Below are 23,366 nucleotides of genomic sequence, written 5' to 3' on the forward strand. Positions count from 1 at the left end.
TGACGGTGTGTAAATGATTAAAGTTGAATTTCTCTGTGAGAGGTAGTAAAGCCACCAGAGTGCATTAGTGTTGTTCAAGTTTAGTATTGTTATCAGGCCTGGTAGCAAATATAAGGGACGTGAACAGTGTCAGACACTGAATGGTCATTGTGAAGAACACAAGAGGTGCTGCATACTAATGTGAAACAATGTTATCAGCACCAGACAGACTTTCAAAGGAGCCTCATTGTGATTCTCCATTTGGCCAGCTGGTTGAATTGTACAGTATACAGATTTGAGCATTTGGATGTGATAACAGCCAAGTGTTGGACTGTGTGGGAATGTAAGGCCAGGCATACTAGTCAGTAAGGTTCCAGTTGACCATATCTTACCATTACAAGGGGAGATCACCATACTGTCTATAAAGCACATTATATCTCCTTATGTCTGTGCCTAACACCGGGGAAGAAGTAACGGACTCACTGCAACATTCTGTGTCAACCCTCACCACTGGTAGGAGACTAGCAGCAGCTGGACTGTGGAATTACGGTCTCACATATATGCAGTTGTCAACAGAACATAAATGGTTGCATTTGTGGAGGTGCCATGACCTGGATGCAAGGACTGCCGATGAATGGCATTGTACTGTATTCAGTAATGAATCACAGTTCTGCACTGCCCCGGATGACAAATGTCAGCAGGTATGGTGGCAACCTGGGGAGAAGACCATCTCTTCCAGTGTTTTAGAGAGGTGCAGCTGTGCTAATCGTGGTGTCATAGTATGAGGACCATAGAGTATGACCTCGTGTCACAGCTAGTAATGATTCACTGAACTCTGATGGCACAACTGTATGTCAGAGACATCCTGCATCCTCTTGTGTTATTTCTCATGTGACAGTATTGTGGTGCCATTTTTAACAGGCCATTGGTCATCCTCAGATGTCACATGTTATGTGCAATGCTGAGGCACTCCCATAGCCACCAAGATCCCCATATCTGTCCTCAATAGAACGTGTGCTACCAGCACAGACGTCAACTGTGTACTAGTGCCAGTAACAAGGAGATAAAGGAACATTTACAACAGTTGTGAGGTAGCTTGCGTCAGGATAGGATACAAAGGCTTTATAGGACACTTCCCAACTGAACCAATGCATACATCAAGGCCAGAGGGGATGTGAAGTCATACCGATAAGTGAGCTTATACTGCCAACTTCTTTGTAAATTTCACTTGATTTTGCAGACACTGCAATAATATGAAACCATGAAGTTTCATTCCATTTCCCCCTCCCTTCCTAGGTACTTCACTTTCTTTGTTAGGAGGTGTATATAGATACTGAATGTATAAAGGTCACACTTTTAAAACTCCTGTTGTCTCCATAACTAAGATGCATAAAATGCAAACAGTAACTCAGCAACCAAGCAAACTGTGACTCTTCTTTATTGTTTGCTTTGTGTTTCCAATCTGCTAACAAAGTGTGATCCACATATTAAAAATTGAGACCATACTTAGTACACTCAATCTGATACATATTACTTGTGTGTTTGTGTGTGTGTGTGTGTGTGTGTGTGTGTGTGTGTGTAAGACAATCTCAGCAATGTGGGACAAGCCAGTTTCCTTATGTGTGGTGGTTATCCTGTTGTTACTGCTTTTTGTCCTTCGTCTTAGTTTCTGACTTGTAAACTTCTTAACAAAAATCCATCACCATTAGTTTTACCTAATGTTTGATCAGTTGACTAAAGGTTGGAAACTGATATTCAAGTGTGAATGACAGAGCTCCACAATTTCCAATATTAGATAGCAATTTTTTTCATCTTATACCAAGGATCTAAGTAAGCTGACATTTGCCAACACCTATACAGCTCTTCAGCACACCTTATGACTTATTCAGTATTCAGTGTTCAGTTTATTCACCATTGACCACTTGCAGCGGTATAGGTCTGAACATTAAATACACAATTAACAATAACTTTACAGTAAAGTTTTTACAATTTAATTCCACTTCTTTAAGGAATATTCTTATATACTAATGTCAATGATTGTTTCAAAATATTCTTTTATCTTATAAAATGGTTGTTTGAGTAACCAGTCATAAATCTTATGTTTGAAAATATTACTGGTCAGTGACTAAGCAGATGCTGGAAGTTTATTGAAGAGTTTTAAACTCATTACTTTGTGTGAGTTTGCAGTCTTTGTGAGTCTGTGCCTTGGTATGTCGAAGTCCAGTTTGCCTCTGGTGTTGTGGGGATGTATGTTCTCTCTGGTATTAAACTCATTTAAGTTGCTTTTGACATAAAGCAGTGCTGTGTAGATGTATAGATTCACAATAGTTAATATCATGTGCTTGATAAAGAGGGGGCAGCAGTGTTCCTTGGGCTTAACTTTGCTCATTATTCTGGTTACTTTTTTTTTTTTTTTTTTTAATTTTCAGAATTTCACTGACAAAGCAAGAATGTCCCCATAACAATATACCATAGGAAATGTGTGATTGAAACAGGCCAAAATATACCACCTTTAGATACTCATCAGTGACTACATCTGTCAGTCTCCAGATGAGATAACATACTCTTGCTATTCTCTTGCAGATATGTCTAATATGTTCCTCCTAGTTTAATTTTGAATCAATGTGGAATCCTAAAAAATTTACTGATTTGCTTTCAACAGCTGTAGTTAAACCCAGAATTAGTTCTTGTGTTTTATCAGGATTACATAGGAGTTCATTAGAAGAAAACCAATTCATTACTAGTTCTAGTTTTTCCTGTGTTGCCTGATGCAGTTCTGTTGTGTCATGGTGTGTATTGAGCAGTGTTGTGTCATTTGGATAACACACAATTGAATTTGCTCCTACATGTTAAGGTAAGTCATTAATTGCAATGATGAACAGAAAAGGACCTAGGACTAAGCCCTGAGGCACTCCAGTCCAAACAGTCTTCAGAGAGAAGCATCTATTTTTAATTGATACAAACTGTCTCCTGTTACTTAAGTATGATTCAATTACATCTAAAGATGGTTTGTGTATGCCATAAAATTCCAGTTTTTCATGTAGGGTGTTAAATGGTACACAGTCGAAGGCTTTGCTAAGATCAAAAAGCACAACTGATACTACATGCTTATTTTCAAATGCAATTAACACCTGGTTAACAATTTCAGTAACAGCAGTAGTGGTATTTTTACCATGTTGATATGCAAACTGTCTATTTGAGAGGAGATCATGCTTTTCCAAATAGTTATTTAGTTGACTGTACATCAGATATTAAAAAAACTTTAGAGAAAATTGGGACAATAGAAACTGGTTGACAGATTTGGGATAGATGCTAATCTCCCTTTTTAAAGACTGGTATCACTTTAGCAGTTTTGAGTGCATCTGGGAAAACTCCAGATTCTAAACACATATTAAAAATGAAAGAATGAGGTTGACAGATACAGTGTATTATTTTTTTCATTACATAGTTAGAGAACCAATAACAGTCCATACTTTTGGAATTGGTGAACCTTGCCACAGCTTTTACAATATCCTCTGGGGTGACAACATTCCAGTGGAAAGTATACCTCCTATGGGGCAGAGCACCAAGATGATCTAGTGCACAATTGCCATTTTGCTTGAATTTGTTTTTCAGCTCACTCACTGAGGTTAGGAAGTAATTATTTACTTCTCCTGGGCCAGCACTGCATCTGGTGTGTGGGCTTGTGAATTATATTGGTTGATGATGTCCCATGCTGCTTTACATTTGTTGGGAGTACTTTCAATGTAATGTCCACACGCCTGCTTCTTGACCAAGGACAGTCTACATTTTATATAAGCTCTATAAGAAGTATTATCTAGCTCAGGTCTTTGTGTACTAGTATTTTTATATATTCTGTACAGTCTGAGCATCTCCTCCCTAGTGAGAGCTAGCTCATCTGTGTACCATTTTAGCTGTTTGTTTTTCTGTTTATGCTAAGGGCTACTTTTGATTAATGGTGAGCAGGAGTACCGTAACTCTGTGAGTATTTTCAGGAAGTTGTTAAACACCATTTCACCAGCACCCTTCTCAGGTTGTGTGTTGTATACAAAGTCCCAGTTAACATCAGATAATCTGTCAATAAATAAATTAATATATTCATCTTTCTGCTCTCTTATCCATGTGGCATTAGACTTGATTCTCACCAATTTGTCTGATTTAGGCAACTGATCACAGCAGAATGTTAAAATCAATGGTTCATGATCAGCTAGGGCTCCACTGGCAAGTCTTACATCATACATATCTCTAGAAAAATTTACTAGAATACTATCTAAGCACGCATTATTCTGTGTTGGTGTGTAATTTTTACATTGTAAATTTAGTGATCTTAAGATATTAAAAAATGTTCTAGTAACATGTTCATCACCGTTGGCAATTTCAATGTTGAAATCACCATAGATAATTAGTTTTATTTTAGATTTTAGTATTTTCCTCATAAGCAGCTCAAATCTTTTGAAAAATGAATTTACATCTCCACCTGGTGATCTATATAAGCTAACAATTATAGTATTCTCTGTGTTTAGTCTTATACAGCTAAATTCTCCATCTAGTTCTGCACAGTAAGAGCTAACATCTATTTTGGTAAACATTATTGTATCTTTCACAAATATTAGAACACCTCTATTCTTTCTTTCACTTCTACACATAATGTCTCCAACAGCATACCCTTGAGGAGCAAAATATTGTACTTATCTTCTTTCAGCCAATGTTCTGAGATACAAACAACATCAACGTTTTCAATACTGCAAAGATGTTATAATTGTAATATTTTACTTCTAATGCAGTGAATGTTCGTTTGCATCACAGTAACAGATTTATGTTTATTGTTTATTGTCTATGAACACTCTCTCATTTGAATGTTGCTTTTAGCACCTAGTTCAAGTACAGGAGGTTTATTACCTGCCAATTCACAAACTTTTATACTAAAAAATGACTTACATTCCAGGTATTACTCAAGCCGCTACTTTCATAGATTGTTTTATTCCATGTGAGTCTTTCTGTAATTATTTCGTTGACACATTCACACACAAACTTTTTCCCTTCATAGTTTAGGTGGTGCCCATGTCTGGTGTGAAGGTTACGTTGCAGTTTACTTATATCGACCACAGCACAATTTGCGTGTTCTTCGAATTTCTTTATTAACGCATGAACTATAGATAAGATCATGCCTATGAGGCATTGTAGCAACAACTGTATTCCTTGATTTCTTTTTTCTAGAAAGTTCTGAAGCACTTTTACGCAAACATCTGCTTCATTTTTCGCAACATCATTTGATCCCGTTATGCATATGACAAAGTCATTTTCTTTTGTGGATTTTATTTGAATCCAAGTGTCTAAAAGGTGTTTAGTTCCCACTCCAGGTTTGACAACAATGGTCACTGCTATGTCTCGATTTATTTCTTGAAACATACCAGATATATTCCTGCCATGGCTGCCTATTAGAAAAAGCACACTGTTCTTTTTACCTGATGATCCCCATTTATCATCATTTTTCTCAGAGTGATTATTCGTTTTCAGCGCAATGTCTTTTGAAAGATCTGGATCATTTACACTGTCTTCAACACCATCACTGGACTGCAGAATGCCGTATTTGTTTTTATCTGTAAATGTAACTGCTGTTGCAAATTTTGTTGTTATTTTTCCAGCTAAAGTCCTACCTTTGTGTCTCACTTCTTTCCACTCAGATGATTTGTACCTTTTGTCAGGTGCCACTTCACTTAATTTGTTCTTCAACCATAGTTCCCGATTTTCATTCTTGAGTGTGATGATTTTGCTTCTCGAAGTGTTGACTAAGAATTGTAGACCTGAAACTCGTTCTCTTAAATTTGTTATTTCAATGTTACAATTCTCGCAAACTCCCTTTTTTAGCACATAACAGTAACTTTTTCTTGTATTAAAGTTACACACTTCTACACTCGCGGCCATCTTGAAATATACTTAGGTCTTCAGTTAAAGATATCACATGGCTGTGTCACTTTACATATTTAACAGCTGTTGACCTTAATACATTATTGGCTATTGTCTGTCTGTTTATATGCACTCGTAACTGCTATATTTTTATCATACACTTAAGTGGCCTATATGATTTTACTCATCTCTCAGAGGTGGGTTTTATGAGCTATGTTGAATTGAATTGCATTTTATTTGATCCTATAAGAATACATGGTGAACAGTGAATGTACATGTAATATAGAAAATGTCAAAAACAGTAAACATTCATTATCACATACTTCCTAACCATTTTTCTCACATTCCAGCATCACTTATAATTTATAAGTAATGATTATGTATAAATTTAATGTAATAAATGCTCTTCAACACTGTCAAATTCATTTTCCACCAGATAATCTTTCAGATTCTTTGAAAACTTAGTTTAAAGTGCATTGTCACACAGTTTTATAGGCAGACTTTTTAGTAATTTGATACCTGAGTACTGGGGTCCTTTCTGAAGCATTGACAGTTGGTGGGGTATGCTTCGTATGCTATTTTTCCTGTATGTGTTGTGGGTGTGTACAGTATTTGTTGTCCACTATGCACTATCTTTTGTGACATATGTTATAGATTCATAGATGTAAAAGCGTGTAAAAGTTAAGATGCCTGGTTTTTTGAAGTAGTTTCTGCATGTTTCAGAAGTCTTTCTTCTTAGCATGATCCTAATTGCTTTTTTTTATGTGAACACCCTTTTTATTTCTTGAATGTTTGAGTTTTCCCACACTATCACTTGATATTGCAGGTATGGTTCGAATAGTCCGTGGTGTACTGTGCACAGAAGCTGTTTGTCTGTGTACTATGACAGCTGTCTCATTATGAATATGATGAAGCTTAGTTTCTAACAGACAGAGTTAATATATTGCTTCCATTCCAACTCATTATCAACTGTAATATCTAAGAATCTACCTGATTCTGCTTCTTCCCGCCGGCCGGAGTGGCCGTGCGGTTCTAGGCGCTACAGTCTGGAACCGCGTGACCGCTACGGTCGCAGGTTCGTATCCTGCCTCGGGCATGGATGTGTGTGATGTCCTTAGGTTAGTTAGGTTTAAGTAGTTCTAAGTTCTAGTGGACTGATGACCACAGCAGTTAAGTCCCATAGTGCTCAGAACCACTTGAACCATTTTTTTTCTTCTTCCAGTCTCATTTCATCCACCTCTAAATCCGTGTGCTTAGTCTTCTTTTTATTTATGAACACTGTATACATAGTCTTTTTTAAGTTTATAACAAGTCCATTTTCCAGGAGCCACTGAGTTGTGGTGTTTGCAGATATGTATGCCCTTCTATCAAGCTGTACCACATTCTGGTCATTATTCAATTCTGTCATGTCATCTGCATACAGTATTTTCTTCTCCTTCTCTTCAACACCTATGACATTAACAAACAGGTTAAACAGCAATGGCCCCAAAACAGATCTCTGCAGCATCTCATATTTGATGACTTCAGTTTCTGACCTATGCATTCCCTTTTGATTCACACTGTTTCCTGTTGCATAAGTATGTAGATAGTATGAAGCATAAATTATAGCTGAGATTGTGTTAATTGCATATAACCACTGAATTCATGTTGAGCCACCATGAGGCAGCTGGAAACTGTTGCTAACTGTTCCCTCACTGTAACTATTGGGAAAACATAGCAGTACCCTAACTCATATCTTAGCCATCTCTTGATTTATTATAACTGCCTGCTTTTTCAGCTAGCTCTGGCATAGCCCACTGATGTCACTGACCTGCCCAGATAAATGCGGCCTTTTAAATGTTGCCTTATAAGCCTCACATCTCTTACCAACACTTCTCAGTACAGCACTCATGCTCACTTCTATAACACATCTGTAACATTACAAACTTCACATCAATCTTCCTTCTAGATTAACAGTAATGCTTCACCTGAACATTTTCAACAACCTTGTAGTGATGTCATAAAATGGCAGTATATCACGAATTTTCATCATAAATACTGATTCCAAAAATCTGATGGAAACCATTTCATCAAAAGCTCTGCTTGGCAACTTTCTTGAACTTGTTGAATATTGAGTTTATTGACTGTATTTCTTTCAGATCCTCCTGAAATTGAAGATGATTTTGTTGAGCAAAAAGTTGTGAGGTTGGGTGATAATTTGTCACTAGTGTGCAAGGCCCATGGATATCCTTCACCAGCAATTACATGGCTGCATAATGGAAGAATTATAAATGAACTGAATAGCACTGACAGATTCAGTGCAGGGATTGTGTCTGGTGCATATGTTTTGCAAATCAATGGGATACAAGTCTCAGACAAAGGCAAATATAGCTGCCTAGCATCAAACATAGCTGGTGTCAGTGAAAAGGATTACCATGTAGCAGTTAATGGTATGAAAAAACTTAACTTTATCTTTCATGGTTAGACATCATTACCATAATCATATTTTAATTTATTAATACAATTTTCTCATTTTTAGTTCCACCAAAACTCGCTCAAGCCTTGATTGATGATACTATCAACTCAATTATTGGTTCTCCTGTAATAATAAAATGCCCTGCTGATGGTAACCCCAAGCCAGATATTTATTGGTTTAAAGATGGCACACTTGTAAGAAATGACAAAATAAGAGCTTCTGATACATTATATATCAGCAAAAGTACAGTAGAAGATTCTGGAAACTATACATGTGTTGCCACAAACAATGTTGGCAATACGTCCAGAAGTTTTCAGGTAGACGTCTATGGTATGTACTGGGATTGTATAATTCTTTCAAAACCTATTTGTATAAAAAAACAAGAACTGAAACAGTCAAAATATTCTCAGACTAAGTAATAAACTTCCAGTCCAAACCATGTTTCATCACTGTCATATTTGCTTAATTCATGACAAGTGAAAGGATGGGTCATTATTTGAATTTAAAGCAACTAGTTGTGAAACATAGCAGTACATCAGAAAATGATGCCTATGTGGGCTGTGGCTGCTCAAAGCTACTAACTAATTTAGCATGTATCAAAACTTTTGGTTATCTTCACATACCAACTTTCAATTTCTAGTTCCACCACTTGCACTTGAGAATGAAGAGGAAACCGAGTACAAAGTTAAAGCAAACAATGATTTGATCCTGAACTGCAGTGTGTCAGGATATCCACATCCGGACATTTTGTGGTTCAAAGGATCCACCCCAGTCACACCATCTAACTGGCCTCAAATGCAGCTAAGAGAGATGAATACAATTTTGGTATGTACAGTATCTTCCACCATAATAGATGACATTCTGCTTGGAATTGCATTAGCCAAACAGCTGTAACAGTTCAATTCACCCATTGTATAGTAATAATTATTGACAATATAAAAATATTTCTCACATTGTTAATTTTTTTAAATTACATTGTGGTATCAATTTCTTGTGACATTTTTTAAGTGAAAGAAATCTCCAGAATATATTTCATGGACACTTAACGTTTACTGCAACAAGAATCTGCATACTGTAGAAAGGTAAATAATCCTCCTTGTTGACCAGAAAAAAATTTAAACTTATTATTAGTTAAACAATCATTGATTTCTGGTGTCAAGCAAAATTTTAAGAAAGTAGAAAGATATATCTGCTTAAATGCAATAGATAAGGGATTGAAAACTACCTGAGCAATCAGTAGAAACATTTAGTTCTGGGGAAGAGAATGCAGAGAATCTCTGGCAGTAACTTAGACGTAGTGTAATTCATGTAAGATAGTGAGAAACTGGAAGGACCTGTCATGGTTCAGTAACAATATTAAGAATGAACTATGAGTGCTGAGAGAGCTCTATAACATATTCAAATGAAGCTGAGCCCTTACTGAAATATAAACACTCAAACAAGTTGAAACATCCATAAGGAAAGCTATGTGAGATGTATTCAGTGAATTCAAAAACCTTAAAAGGTTTTGCTACTATATACAGTCAGTCAAGAGAACAAAGTTATCTGTTGCTCATAGTGTTGTGGTTTGCTCAAATAGTTCTCACTACCTTGAGAGAGAAATAAGAGAAATGACTAGAAATTTCTTGAGGGGAAAAAAGAGTCAAAGTTTACAATTTTTTTTTTTCACTTATGTTATTCTCTTGATCGTAGATTACACAATGTTCACCATTGGCACTGCATGTCATTGAGGTTTATTTCCTGCTTTTAGAAGAAAAATCTAGGGTTTTAATTGTTGGTATGTGGTAATGTTATGAAAGAATTATTGCAAGCCTTTTTCTGATGAGATTCTCCATTTTTAATAACTTCCTTTGAAGAATAGTTCACAATGTACATAAACTTGAGAAAACCTAAATCTTTTTGAAAAGCATGTCCACCTTAAAACCACAGCAGCTGACTACACAACTACAGAATCCCACCAAAAGCAAAATGAACAGAGATGCAGCAAGATACTGGTTGATAATGAGACTGATAGATGTAGAAAACATTATCTTTGGTTATTTACAATTAGTATTTTCATTCTTTTACATTGAAAATTGTTAGCATAAGCTATTCTGAAAATAATAATAATTATTATTATAATAATTACTGATTTTTCAAGATCATAAAATTAGGTCGATAAATTTTTAGTATTACGATTCTGCATCCAACATAACTCTTCTACACATATATTTACATTCATATGCATACAAATTTCACCTTGACACCTGACATGATGCAAATGAAAATAAAGAATTAAATTTGTGTGAATTGTATGAAAAATGTTAGTGGATTGAATGGTGAATTTGTTGTATGTATCGTGTTGTATACTAGAATATAAGAGAGTGCCACTGACATTTTCCATTATAACTTCAAGAAAATCTTAAATACAGTTTCATACTGCCATTTAGTAAACAAAATATGTGTATATGGAACATTCAAACACATACCGGTCTTCAATTGGCTAGGAGATATCCTATCAAACAGAGCATAGTACCATAATATCATTCTTAATAGGCAGACACAAAGTGCCTGATGTGCTTAAAATGAACAGAGATTGTGCAATGTTATTCATAAAATATATAAATGACATGAGATGTAAAGTGTTTCTCTATATGTGCTGCAAAGTACTCATCTACAGCCACAATGACTTCTAGACTGGGTGAAAAGCACTGACCAGTGAGGAACTTCTTCAGTTTTGAGAGTAGATTAGATGGAAGTCCAAGGGGAATAGGTGAATGTCACTGTGCTTCTTAATGCAAATCCCTCAATCTCCCCATTGCAAAGATACTTTTTTGGGCAGGTGTATTTTCCTGCTGGAAATGGATTTTTTTCTTCTTTAAGCTGGGTGTGTTGTCACAAATGCTTATGTCCAGTTTCATTAGAAGTTGAAAGTAGTATTTTCCACTTATGGTTTTGCCTTCTTCAAGAAAGTCAGTTATCAAAATTTCTCCCACATCTCAAAACACTGACACCATGTTCTTTCCCATTAATGGCATCATCCTTGCCTTCTTTCGAGCTGAATATCCAGTTTCTATCCACTGCATAGACAGCTGTTCAGTTTCAGATGAGTAATGGTGATTCCATGTTACATCCACTGTCACGTATTGACACAAAAAGTCACTTCTGTTTTTCTTGAAATGCATGGAGCACTTTCCAGAAATTGTTGTGTGAATGTGTTTGTGATCCACAGTGAGCACACATTGCACCCATCTTGCAAAAGCTTTTTTGTGTTCAATTCCTGGTGCAAGATGTGACGAACACATTTCTCTGATATGCCTAACACATTAGCAGTTTCACTCACCTTTATATGCTGTCTTCCAGAATCATGTTATACACTTTGTTGATTTCTGTTGTGCTTGCACTTTTTGATGTCCTTCACACAGATCATCTTGGGTGCTTTCATGGCCATGTTTAAATTTGGCCATCCATTTCTTCATGGTGGAAATTGAAGATGAAGAGCCACCATGAGCATTTGCATGCTGGTCTGTGTTAAACCTTCTTTTATGAAGAATTTAATCATTGTACAGTACTCAGTTTTCTCAATTTTCAATACCACACGCACCAAAACTGCATCAGACAACTGCGTACAGTCAACTGCTGTCTGGAGTAACTTGCAATTTTATGTGGCATCTACTAACACATGTACCAAAGTAAGGTGAAAAAATCACACAAGTAGTGCTATGTGAAATAAATGCAAATCAAAACGGACACAAACAAGATGTATAGTGTTATAGGGCAGATTAGAAAAATGTCAGTTATCCATAGATTTCAAAGAATTTTTGTCACTTGGCTTGTGGCAGAAAATCTGGTGGTCACATGAGTACTGGCCAATGCAGCAGATATTAATCATTTAGGTCCAAATGTAGTAATAAATTTTCTACAGACCTTAAAACATAACACTCATTCATTGTATGATCACTGATCATGAAAGATGTTAAAATTGTTTTTGGATTTCATCAGTCCTATATTGCATTATATTTGTAATTGATGAATAAAAACTAATGTTTTTCCACATGTTGATAGCAGTTAGAAAAAGTGGTCTCAAAAATGTAGTGAGCAACTGTTTGCCTGCTTTTCCTCTCCCAGTTTTCACAAAAGAATCTGAGAAAATTACTTATTCTGGAATTTTTTTTCACACTATATATAGTGTTTCTCTCAAAGTCCCCATGATTTGATTTTCAAATGCCTAATGTGATTTATTCTTCTCAGGACATACATTTTATGCAGTAGAGATAGTGAAAAAAGTATAGTGGAACAGGAGGTGGAAATTGCAGCCAGGAAAGATACTGACACCTTAAGAAGAGAGAAGGGTAAAGAGGGATGGGAAGTGGGAACAGGTAACAGAAGTGTTACACAGGAGAAATGTATTATGGACAAAGGTAAAACTTTCTCAGTGCCTTCTCCAACCATCACCAAGCCAGGACAAGACAGGCCAGTGCCTGTGTTGCAATCAAAATGATGAGCGGGTGGAAAGCTGACATTTTCAAAAGCAGAATGAACCCAGAAGAAATTGCCTCACCTTACATGAGCAAGGAGCTTGAATTGTAAACTCAGCAACATGATATCAGTGAGCAGAGGACATCACAGTTTGCTGAGACAGCGTTAGCAAGTTCCAAGACCATGTGCTGCACCATCACCAGACTGGGCACCGACACACAAGAGAATACTTATAAACTTCAAAGAATAAATTCGTTTTCCTCTAATGTTGTAGCAGTAGTGTCCAGTGCACTGATTGGCCTTCTCCACCACACTCCATGCTCTGTCATCCTGACTACAGTAGAAATCTCAACCCAGGCCCTTGGAGAAGGAACAGGCTTAGAACTTCATCTGACAGCTTTGTGATGAACATCAAAAGTAAGCTTGACCTCTTGCTCCAGTTTGAAACTGATGAGCCTCAGGCAGATGTAGGTTTAAACAGGGTACAACAGACTTTCAACTATAAGTTCAAAAGTAACAATGTAAGGAAGTCTGAAAGAGAAAGAAAGTTTTGTTATTGTGTACTTCTCATGACAGAGGTGTAGGCCAATTTTTACAGGATTAACTAGGGTCAGAATACCAGGTCACCAATTCTTTTAAAACTAGTGCTGGTCTGGGTCAGGTAATAGAGGATTTAGAATTACTTGGTAAAGACTTTACCAAAGAAGACACTGTGATTATAGTGGGTGGTCTGGACAGTAGTGTTGACAGAGACACTCGTTACAATATATAGTGTGACCTGGTAAAGCTAGCATCAACATAGAGACAGACCAGTGTTGAGTTTATATCTGTTCTGAGATACCATGACTGTCCTCATTTCAACTCTTCTGTCAAAAGAGTTGATTTAGAGTTTTAATGGCTGTTTATGTTGGGCACAGGGTCACATATGATTATGGTTCCTGTCATTCTCTCCTTAATTGGGATTATACTAGACATGGCTCTCATGTCAGTAGAATAGTGTAGTGTAAACTGGCTGGTCCTATTTTATAAGGGGCATTCAAAAAGAAATGAGCTGGATGCATATTTACAGAAACCAGTACCTGTATGTTAGAAGTATTGACCCAGGCTGTTGAAACACTTGTCCAATTGTGACACAAGGCAGTTAATGGCTGTCTCATGTTAACCAGTTCCACACATACAGCTGGATGTCATCGTCCGACATGAATCGTTTGCCCCTCAGAGCCTTTTTAAGGGGGACTCTTCTGATTCACTTCCTGCAGCATGGGACAACAGTGAATGCCCAGTGTTACTCGCAAACCTTGACCACCCTTCACCAAGCTGTCAAATCAAAACAACCAGGCTATCTCACCCATGGGGTCATTCTGCTCCACAACAATGCAAAGCCTCATATGACCAACACAGTCGTGGCACTCCTGCAGAAATTCAAATTTGAGGTTTTCGGCCACCCTCCATACAGTCCAGACCTCTCTCCCTGTAATTACACCATTTTTGGAAAAAGGAGGAGTTGCCACAGTCATAATGAACTGTCATGAATTTAATAACATAGACATTCATAAAGTTCATCTAGAGCAGGATGTGGAAGCATGTGCAACAGAAGTAGAAGGGTATACCAAACACCTACAGATAATTTTAATGTATTAACATATCATCTTGAAGCTCTTTTGGCCTATGTGACATCATAAAATGAAAAAAAAAATACTGGTTGCTGGTGTGTTTACTGTAAATTTTCCATAAACTCTTGTAGTAAGAATTTATTTCAGTCAGTAACATTATCATTCATCTTAAGTCCTGCTGTAAACTTCCCATCTAAGATAGCTAATTGCTCAAAAATCAACATTTATAATATCTTCATAGGGAGTTTATTTTATTAAATGCTAATGTTGATCAGGAGATAAATTCCACTAAATATGAGTTCAAGGGGATAGTCAGTAAGTCAAAAATTGATTATTGTAGGAGAATCCTCAAAGACATGAATTGGAGTGATGCCTAGAGTGCTCATGACATCAGTAAAAATACAATGTTTTTATTAATAAACCCCTCGTACATTATTTAAAAGCTGTTTTCTGCAAAGCTAACACAGATCATACCAAAGTCAACAAAGAAACCATGGATTACTTACAAATAAAGGAATCTTCTGAAATGAAAAGGAAACTGTATCTGTCAATCAAAAACAGATCTGATATTGATACTGTAACTCATTATAAGACACTGCAAAATATGAAAGATAGTAAAATGGACATCAAAGCAAATGCATTACAAGAAAAGGCAATCATGTCAGACAAAAAATAAAGAGAGTATTGGATATATTAAAAGAGGAGACTGTTAGAACCAGTCATGAAAAAAGCAGATACCATTAAGAGTAAATGGTACATTGGTTACAGATGTGTGTAGTGTGGCAAAGCTATTTAAAAAGCATTTCATAACTGTTACTGAAAAGATAGAGTTGTTAGGTTCAGTAAGTTGCCATGAAATATCTCAGACCAACCATTACAAAGAACTTCAGTAATATGAATATCACCCTCACTACATCAGTGGAAGTAATCTAAACCATAAAATCTGTAAAATCAATAAATTCTAGCAGTTATGATGAATATCAACATAGTTAATTTATGAATGTGCTTCTGAATTTAGTAACATGTTAAGTCATTTATCAGTGGAACATTTTCTGAAAGGCTGAAACATGCTGGAAAGGAAGGAAGATTATGTTTAATGTCTTGTTGACAGTGAGTTTATTAGTGTCGGACCACAAGCTCGGATTTTCAAAGGAACCATACCAACATTTGCCCTAAGTGACTTAAGGAAATTATGGAAAATCTAAATCAGGATGGCTGAACATGAATTTGAATCGTTGTCCTCCTGAATGTGAGTCTGGTGTGCTAACCACAGGGCTACCTCATTTTGCTTAACCATCTGACTACAAGCAATGTATTGTCAAAGTTGGGATTCCTGAAAGGTTCCAATATTGCGAAGACTGTCTACACATACAGTGAGAATGTACCTAATTCATCAGACAGTAAGTTACAGGCTACTATAATATTTTGTGATCTGTCAAAGGAATTTGATTGTGTAACTCACAAATTCTTTTAAGTAAATTAGAATGTTATAGTATAACAAGAAATGCTGCAGAATGGTACAAAATGAATATCTCTGACAGGAAACAAAGGGTGTCAGTAGTAAAGCAGACTGTATTGAGTTATCAGGTATCATCAAACTGGGAGCTAATTACATGCGATTCCACACAAGGTTCCATCTTAAGGCCCTTACTTTTTCTTATGTGTGTCAGTGACTTTTCATCAGTAACATTACAAGGTGCAAATTTTCTTCTGTTTGTAGGTATTACAAATATTGCAATAAATAGCGAATCAAGTATTGTCTAAGAAATATCAGTTAATGAAATTCTCATGGACATTAATAAAATTTTACTTCTCAATTCTTTGTTACTAAATTTAAAACACACACACACACACACACACACACACACACACACACATACACACACTCTATGCAGTTTAGAACTTGTAAGAGGATTCCCTCCGGTATATACCTAAAATATGATCAACCAGATGGAAGAAGTTGACAGTGTTAAATCATGACAGGGATATAACACAATGAAGATAGCTACACAGTAGCTGAAATCGATCTGCAATAAGCAGATTAAAAATTCTCAACTGATGCTGCCCTTCCCCTTACTGTTAATCTCGTTAATATGGTTGAGGAGCATGCTCTTACTGGTGGAAACAAACCTGAAGAAATTCTTCAGATTGCAGTTTGATAATAATTCACCTGGAAGGTACATGCCAGAGAACTACTGAAGCACCTAAACAGATTTCCATTTACAATGTGTATGTCGTCAGATGTACACGATATAAAAATAAAAAAGCTAGCATACCTTGTTTACTTTCATTCTATAATGTCATTTGGGATCACTTTTTAAGGTAACTCCTCAAGCTAAGCTTAAGTTTTTCATGTCCAAAAACATTTAATTTAAATTATTTATGGTTTGAATTCAAGAGTGTCCTCCAAAGGCCTTTGAAAGAAACTGTGCATACTAACTACTGCTTCCCAATATATTTATTTCTTAATGAAATGTATGATTAAAAATATATCTCTTCTTCAGACCAACAGTTCAGTTCATGGAATCGATACTAGAAATTAGAATATCTTCACTAGGACTTAAAGACACTTATTTTGGTGCAATAGGTGTCCATTATTCAGGAACACACATTTTCAATAACTTTACAGTAGCCATAAAAAGTTTAACTACTAATGAAGATCAGTTCAAGAGGAGCCTAAAGGATTTATTAGTAGCCAACTCCTGCTAGCCCCCAGACATACTTCTTAGCAGATTTGAGTGATGTGTGTATGTTATTAATAGTATCAAATACTTCTAGTATTACATACAATTTGACATCTGTACAACTTCAGTGCCATAATGTGATTGGTGTACATAGCTACTGTAAAATGACTTTGATAATGGGTGGCTGTGTAGCCTATGAATTGTTACATTCACCTCAGTGTGTTGTACATTTATTTACATGTTTTGTGAGAAGTTTATTGTTACCTTTTAAATTAACAGTATGTTTAAGATTCTTTTGACTTACTCCATATCCAGGAGAACAATTTCACTTTGGATTTGTCAAAAGTATGTTAGCATACCTTTTTATTTTCCTTGTGTATTATTGTTGTCTGACATGATCTACAAGGGTCTATAAGGAGGATCTCCTCTTTCTGGATCTACTGGAACAAAAAGTACATCTAATCAAATCATTTTTAATCCATTCATTTTGCATACAGGAGACATGCCAGAAATTTACATTGTAGTGACAGTAACTTCTCATATACTGCCAGAAAAAAATTCAACACTCCAAGGACAATGCCATTTTATTGACAAGTGATGTGGCAGGTAGTTCATCTTTTTTAACAAATTCAGACCAAAGGAAACACACGAGTCACAGTAAAGGGGGCCAAACAGTCACATCAATACATATTGAACCCACCCACCCACCCACTTTCTGGAAGCAATGCAGGCATGTATTCTTGCACGAAAATGATTGTAAAAGTGCCCAGTGTCATTCTGTGACAGATTGTCCCAAGCACCATGCACCTTTTGGTGCAATTTGAAGTTTTCATGCAGGGTCTGGAGAATGAGCTACTACCCACCTCACCATGTCCCATATGTGTTCAGCTGGTGAGAGATCTGATGATCTTGCTGGCCACAGCAGTTGTTGTACACCATGATGAGCACATTGAGTTGCAGCAGACATATTTGGATGTGCATTGTCCTGCTGAAAACGTGCATCACTTTCCTGTCAAACAAATGGTAGTAGCATGGGGATAACAACCCATGCAATGTATCAGGCACTGGTAACTTTACCCTGGAGAAATACCAAATATGACTGTGAGTTGTAACTGGTGGCCTCCCACACCATGATGAGACTTGTGTGTTGTGGACGAATACATTCTGGAATAGGCTGCTCAGCATTTCAATGCTGTACATATGTAAACCCATCACTCGCATATAGACAGAACCTATTCTCATCACTGTAGACAACAGAGGGTCATTTCACTCTCCTGTTGACTCTTTCACAAAACCAGAATAGCCGTGCTTGGTGCTGTGGTGGTGTCAATGGTAGCCTGCCTAGACCACACATAATCTTAGTCCTGCTGATAGCATACAGTTCCCAATGGTCCTTGGTGACACATCAGGTGCAACATATGCTCAAGTTTCTTCCATGGATGATGTTCGATCACCTTCTGCTGCTCTCACACTGCGTCAATCTGAATGTGTGTATGTACTACATCAATCTCCAGAACCTGGTCTATGGGCATGGATATGCTCTACAGACCTCTACTGCTCCACAGAACACTGCTGAAAGCAGTGACACACCAGTGATACATTGTGCCCAATGTGCAGCAACCCGTCATACATCTGTCCAGCTTCTCTCAGGCCCATAATGCGACCTTGTTCAAATTGCTGATGTTGTTCCACAGGAGCACATACTCTTCAGCGGGGCATGGTTGTACCCTAAACTGAAAGTTCACACACTGTTCACCTCTGCACTCAGCACAGTTACTGTATGTAGTGTCACGACAGAGGGCACACAGATGGGCCTTCAGCACTATCTGATCACCAATGACCATGACAAACGAATCACTAACACCACAATTGTTCATTGCGCACATATTATACACTGGTGCCATTGAGTACAGTCCTTGAGGGTGTTGCATTTTTCCTGGCAATTTATACTTGAGTGTGGAATACAAATGCCAATGGAATGAATTCCACGTGTAACTGTTAATTACACTTATTGACTCCACTTTTAGGGTACATCTGGTGTGAACATATTGTCAGTCTTCACTAGATTACATTTCTTACTTATTTGGTTTACTCTGACTGAATTGTTGGATAAGATCATGATCTCTCAGATTTGATGGATTTTCCATATTTATTCCCAAAGTGTGAGAGGGGTTTACCCAGTGTAGATCCTCAGAGAGGTCTGTCTGACCACATGACAATTATGTGTGAAAAATAAGTATAACTGCAATCTTCATGGACTATAGACTCACAACAACATCAGATTTTGCTAACAATATCATGTATGTTACTTCATTACTTTAAAGTTATCATTTTAAGGGGTGGATCAAAATTAGTAAAAATCTACATTGTTTATATCCATTCAAAGTTTGATTGAATGAGACAGTGATGTGTTATTCAAAGTACTGGTTCTATAATTTGCTGTCTCACACTGGGCTTGTACAGAGATGGTAGTTTTGATTATGTCATAGCTAATTTTCTCCTAAAACAGTTGCCAACTGAGTAAGTTCTCCACATTTAATGATCACAATGCCTTAGTGGCATTATATTCTAAGTATTCATCCTTTTCACCAGGCTTTGGCAGAAGTTTGCATGTATGGTAACAGTAAGTTGTAACCTATTTCTTGGGAATGGGTGATTGGAAATTGAAGAAATTTTTAAGACTGCATTTGATACCAGGTGATTGGAGATGGAAATGGAAATGCCGTGTGGTTAGGGCCTCCTGTCGGGTAGACCGTTCACCTGGTGCAAGTCTTTCGAGTTGATGCAACTTTGGCAACTTGCATGTTGATGGGGATGAAATGATGATGATAAGAACAACACAACACCCAGTCCCTGAATGGAGAAAATTTCCAACCCAACCGGAAATCGAACCTGGGCTGTAAGGTATGATATTCTGTCGCGCTGACCACTCAGCTACCAGGGGCAGACGACTGGAGATGACAACATTGAAATGTGAGATACTTGGTCAGTAAAGGGTGTTTACTGCATGTCACAAAGAGGGCTGTCAAATGCAACAATACATTCAGAACTAAAAAAAAGCCAACAAAATAAGCTTTAACCATAAAACCAGTTTTTGAACTTGCCTAGATTTTCATGCTATTCAAAATAAATCAGTGTGCACTGCTCCAATATCATATTCAGCTCTTTGTAACTATCACCAGATTATTTATTGTTTAAATATGTGAATATGGTATCTGTTCTTTCGGACATGTCCGAAAGAACAGATACCATCAGTGACCATGCAGCTCATTGGAATGAAATTACAATAAAATGAATACACCTAGCTGCATACAGGCATTGATATAAGTCAACGGGGACAGTTGAAAATGTGTGCCCTGACCAGGTCTCGAAGCTAGGATCCCCTACTTACATGGCAGATGCTCTATCCATCTGAGCCACTGAAGACACAGAGGATAGTGTAACTGCAGGGACTTATCTCTGTCACACCACCTGTGAGACCCACATTTCCCAACTTATTGTCCTGCACTATATTCTTAGTGCCCCTCCCAATTATACTCATTACTCACAGCTTTTTGCCGATTCCCGTAAGAGTTTGGGCACTTTTTGTGCATCCGCACAGAAGAAGATGGTCAAATGGCCAGTGAGCCTTATGTTGGGAATGTGAGTCTCATGGGAGGCATGCCAGAGATAAGTCCCTGCAGTTGTACTATCCTCTGTGTCCTTGGTGGCTCAGATGGATAGAGCATCTGCCATGCAAGCAGGAGATCCTGGGTTCGAGTCCCAGTTGGGGCACACATTTTCAACTGTCCCCGTTGACTTATATCAAAGCCTGTAGGCAGCTAGGGGTATTCATTTCATTGTAATTTCATTCTAACGAGCTGCATGGTCACCGAGATATCTTTCAGATATGTCCGAAAGAACAGATACCAAATAGTTAAGGATCACCGGCCATTTGACCATCTCCTTCTGTGCGGATGCACAAACAGGGCCCATAGTCTTACGGGAATTGGCAAAAAGCTGCAAGTAATGAGTATAATGGGCATGGGCAATAAGAATATAGTGTGGGACAATAAGTTCGGAATGTGCCTCTCAGAGCAGGCGTGCCAGAGATAAGTCTCTGCAGTTGTACTATCCTCTGTGTCCTTGGTGGCTCAGATGGATAGAGCATCTGCCATGCAAGCAGGAGATCCTGGGTTCGAGTCCCAGTTGGGGCACACATTTTCAACTGTCCCCGTTGACTTATATCAACACCTGTATGCAGCTAGGGGTATTCATTTCACTGTAATTTTATTTATTGTTTGTTGTTAATAGAACACCTCCCTCTCTGGTCCTAATTTGCTTTCAGTTCAGACTGTTTCTCTGACAATTACTTAATTTTATCTGGAGTTGAGGCTCAGCATTTGACCAATAACAGTTATAATTTCAGTTTGCTTGCCCAGTCATTGTTACATTTTCAAGAAGAGTATTATTTCATACTATACATCACCATCTTTAAATGCTAGATCAAATTTTTCTCATGTGTCACAAAATGATTTGCCATTATTTAGCCATGCGGAGTGGTTGCTTGGTTTGTGGTGCCATGTCACGGATTGCATGGCTCCTCCCGCCGGAGGTTCAAGTCCTCCCTCAGGCATGGGTGTGTGTGTTGTTCTTAGCATAAGGTAGTTTAAGTTGTGTGTATGTCTAGTGACCGATGACCTCAGCAGTTTGATCACTTAGGAATTAACACATATTTGAACATTCTTTGCCATTATCTAAACAAAATTAAATGTAGTAACGAAAATTTTTGTTTTTAATATTTCAGGTTATTCCTAATGTCACTAGAGCTCATGGTGGAAAGTATTCTTGTTTAGCAATCAATAAGGCAGGTACAACAGAGCAGAAATTTAATGTGGAAATTCAAGGTGAGTTTCTGTAATTCTATGAATAGTTCTTTCCCTTTTTTACCAATATCTGTAAATATTTGTCAAGGGCTATTCAGTTAATTTAAAAATACAACTGCCTGACAGATTAAAAATTTTCTGCCAGACTGAGAGTCATAGCATTTGTGTGCAAGTACTCTACCAACTGAGCTATCAAAGCACAACTCACGATCTGCTCTCACAACTGTACTTACACCTCACATCCTACCTTCCAAACTTAATAGGAGTTCTCTTGCATTCCTTGCAGGACTAGCACTCTTGGAACAAAGGATACTGCAGAGACATTGGTTAGCCAAAGCTGGAGGATTTTTTCCAGAATGAATTTTCACTCTGCGGCAGTGTATGGTCAGTTTTGAAACTTCTTGGCAGATTAAAACTAAGTGTTGGACTGACACTCAAACCTGGGACCTTTACCTTTTGTGGGCAAGTGCTGTACTGACTGAGCTATCCAAGCACAACTCACAGCCCAGCCTCACAGCTTTACTTGCAACTGTACTTCATCTTCTACCTTCCAAATTTTATGGAAGTTCTCCTGGATACCTTGCAGGACTGTTATTCTTGGAAGAAAGGACACTGTGGATACATGACTTGGCCACAGCCTGGGAGACTGTTTCCAGAATGAATTTTTACTCTCAGCAGAGTGTTTGCAGATTTGAAAGTCTCTGGCAAATTCAAAATGAGTGCTGTTCCAGGTCTCAAACCTAAGACCTTTGCCTTTCATTAGCAAGTGCTACTTCCACCAGCACCTCATCTCCTACCTTCTCTCTGCTACAGAGTGAAAATTCATTTGGGAAACAACCTCCTGGATGTGACTAAGCTACATCTTCCCATTATATTTTCTTCCAGGATGCTAGTCCCACGTGTTTGGAAGGCAAGAACATAGGAATTTCGGGACTGGTGGAAGTAAAGTTGTGAGGGTGGGTTGTGTGTCATACTTCGATAGCTCAGTCAGTATTCAAAGTAGCCACATAGAAGTCCTGCTCCAACACATAGTTTCATTCTGCCAGGAAGTTTCAAATAAGCTTACACTCCACTGCATAATGAAAATTTTTCTGGATCTTCAAAATAGGTTTTAAATATGAGATAGTGAGTTATGTGATTTGATAAGAAGTGACATGAAAACTAATGTCTGTGAAAAATATCTGTTTTAAATTTAGCAGATTATTTTTAATGTGAACCATGTCAGAGATGACAAAATACAATGGGACTTCCAGATTGTCAAACATGTCACGGATACCAAATACAAAGTCACTTTAAGACTGTACTGTGAGAACTGTTCTTAGTCGTAGTGATAAGAGTTGAAATAAGAGTTAATTTTTGTAGCTGCAAGGCACTGAGACCTTAAACCTCTGTTCACATTTCCTTA

General features: G+C 37.4%; 1 protein-coding gene and 2 non-coding genes across 3 annotated transcripts in view; all 3 read left to right on the forward strand.

Moving 5' to 3' along the window:
• Positions 1-23,366, forward strand: part of LOC126185204 (hemicentin-1-like) — a 747,875-nt gene that overhangs the window by 490,644 nt on the left and 233,865 nt on the right. The window contains exons 35-38 of the mRNA XM_049928085.1: positions 8,025-8,315; positions 8,405-8,671; positions 8,982-9,166; positions 21,883-21,982. Of these exons, the coding sequence (XP_049784042.1) occupies positions 8,025-8,315; positions 8,405-8,671; positions 8,982-9,166; positions 21,883-21,982 (843 nt within the window). The remainder of the gene's footprint in view (positions 1-8,024; positions 8,316-8,404; positions 8,672-8,981; positions 9,167-21,882; positions 21,983-23,366) is intronic.
• On the forward strand, positions 20,797-20,870 carry Trnaa-ugc (transfer RNA alanine (anticodon UGC)). The gene has a single exon. It is a non-coding gene; the product is annotated as a tRNA-Ala (tRNA).
• Positions 21,219-21,292, forward strand: Trnaa-ugc (transfer RNA alanine (anticodon UGC)). Its single transcript has one exon. It is a non-coding gene; the product is annotated as a tRNA-Ala (tRNA).

The sequence above is a fragment of the Schistocerca cancellata genome, chromosome 4 (assembly GCF_023864275.1).
Source record: "Schistocerca cancellata isolate TAMUIC-IGC-003103 chromosome 4, iqSchCanc2.1, whole genome shotgun sequence".
In the NCBI taxonomy this organism is placed as follows: Eukaryota; Metazoa; Arthropoda; class Insecta; order Orthoptera; family Acrididae; genus Schistocerca; species Schistocerca cancellata.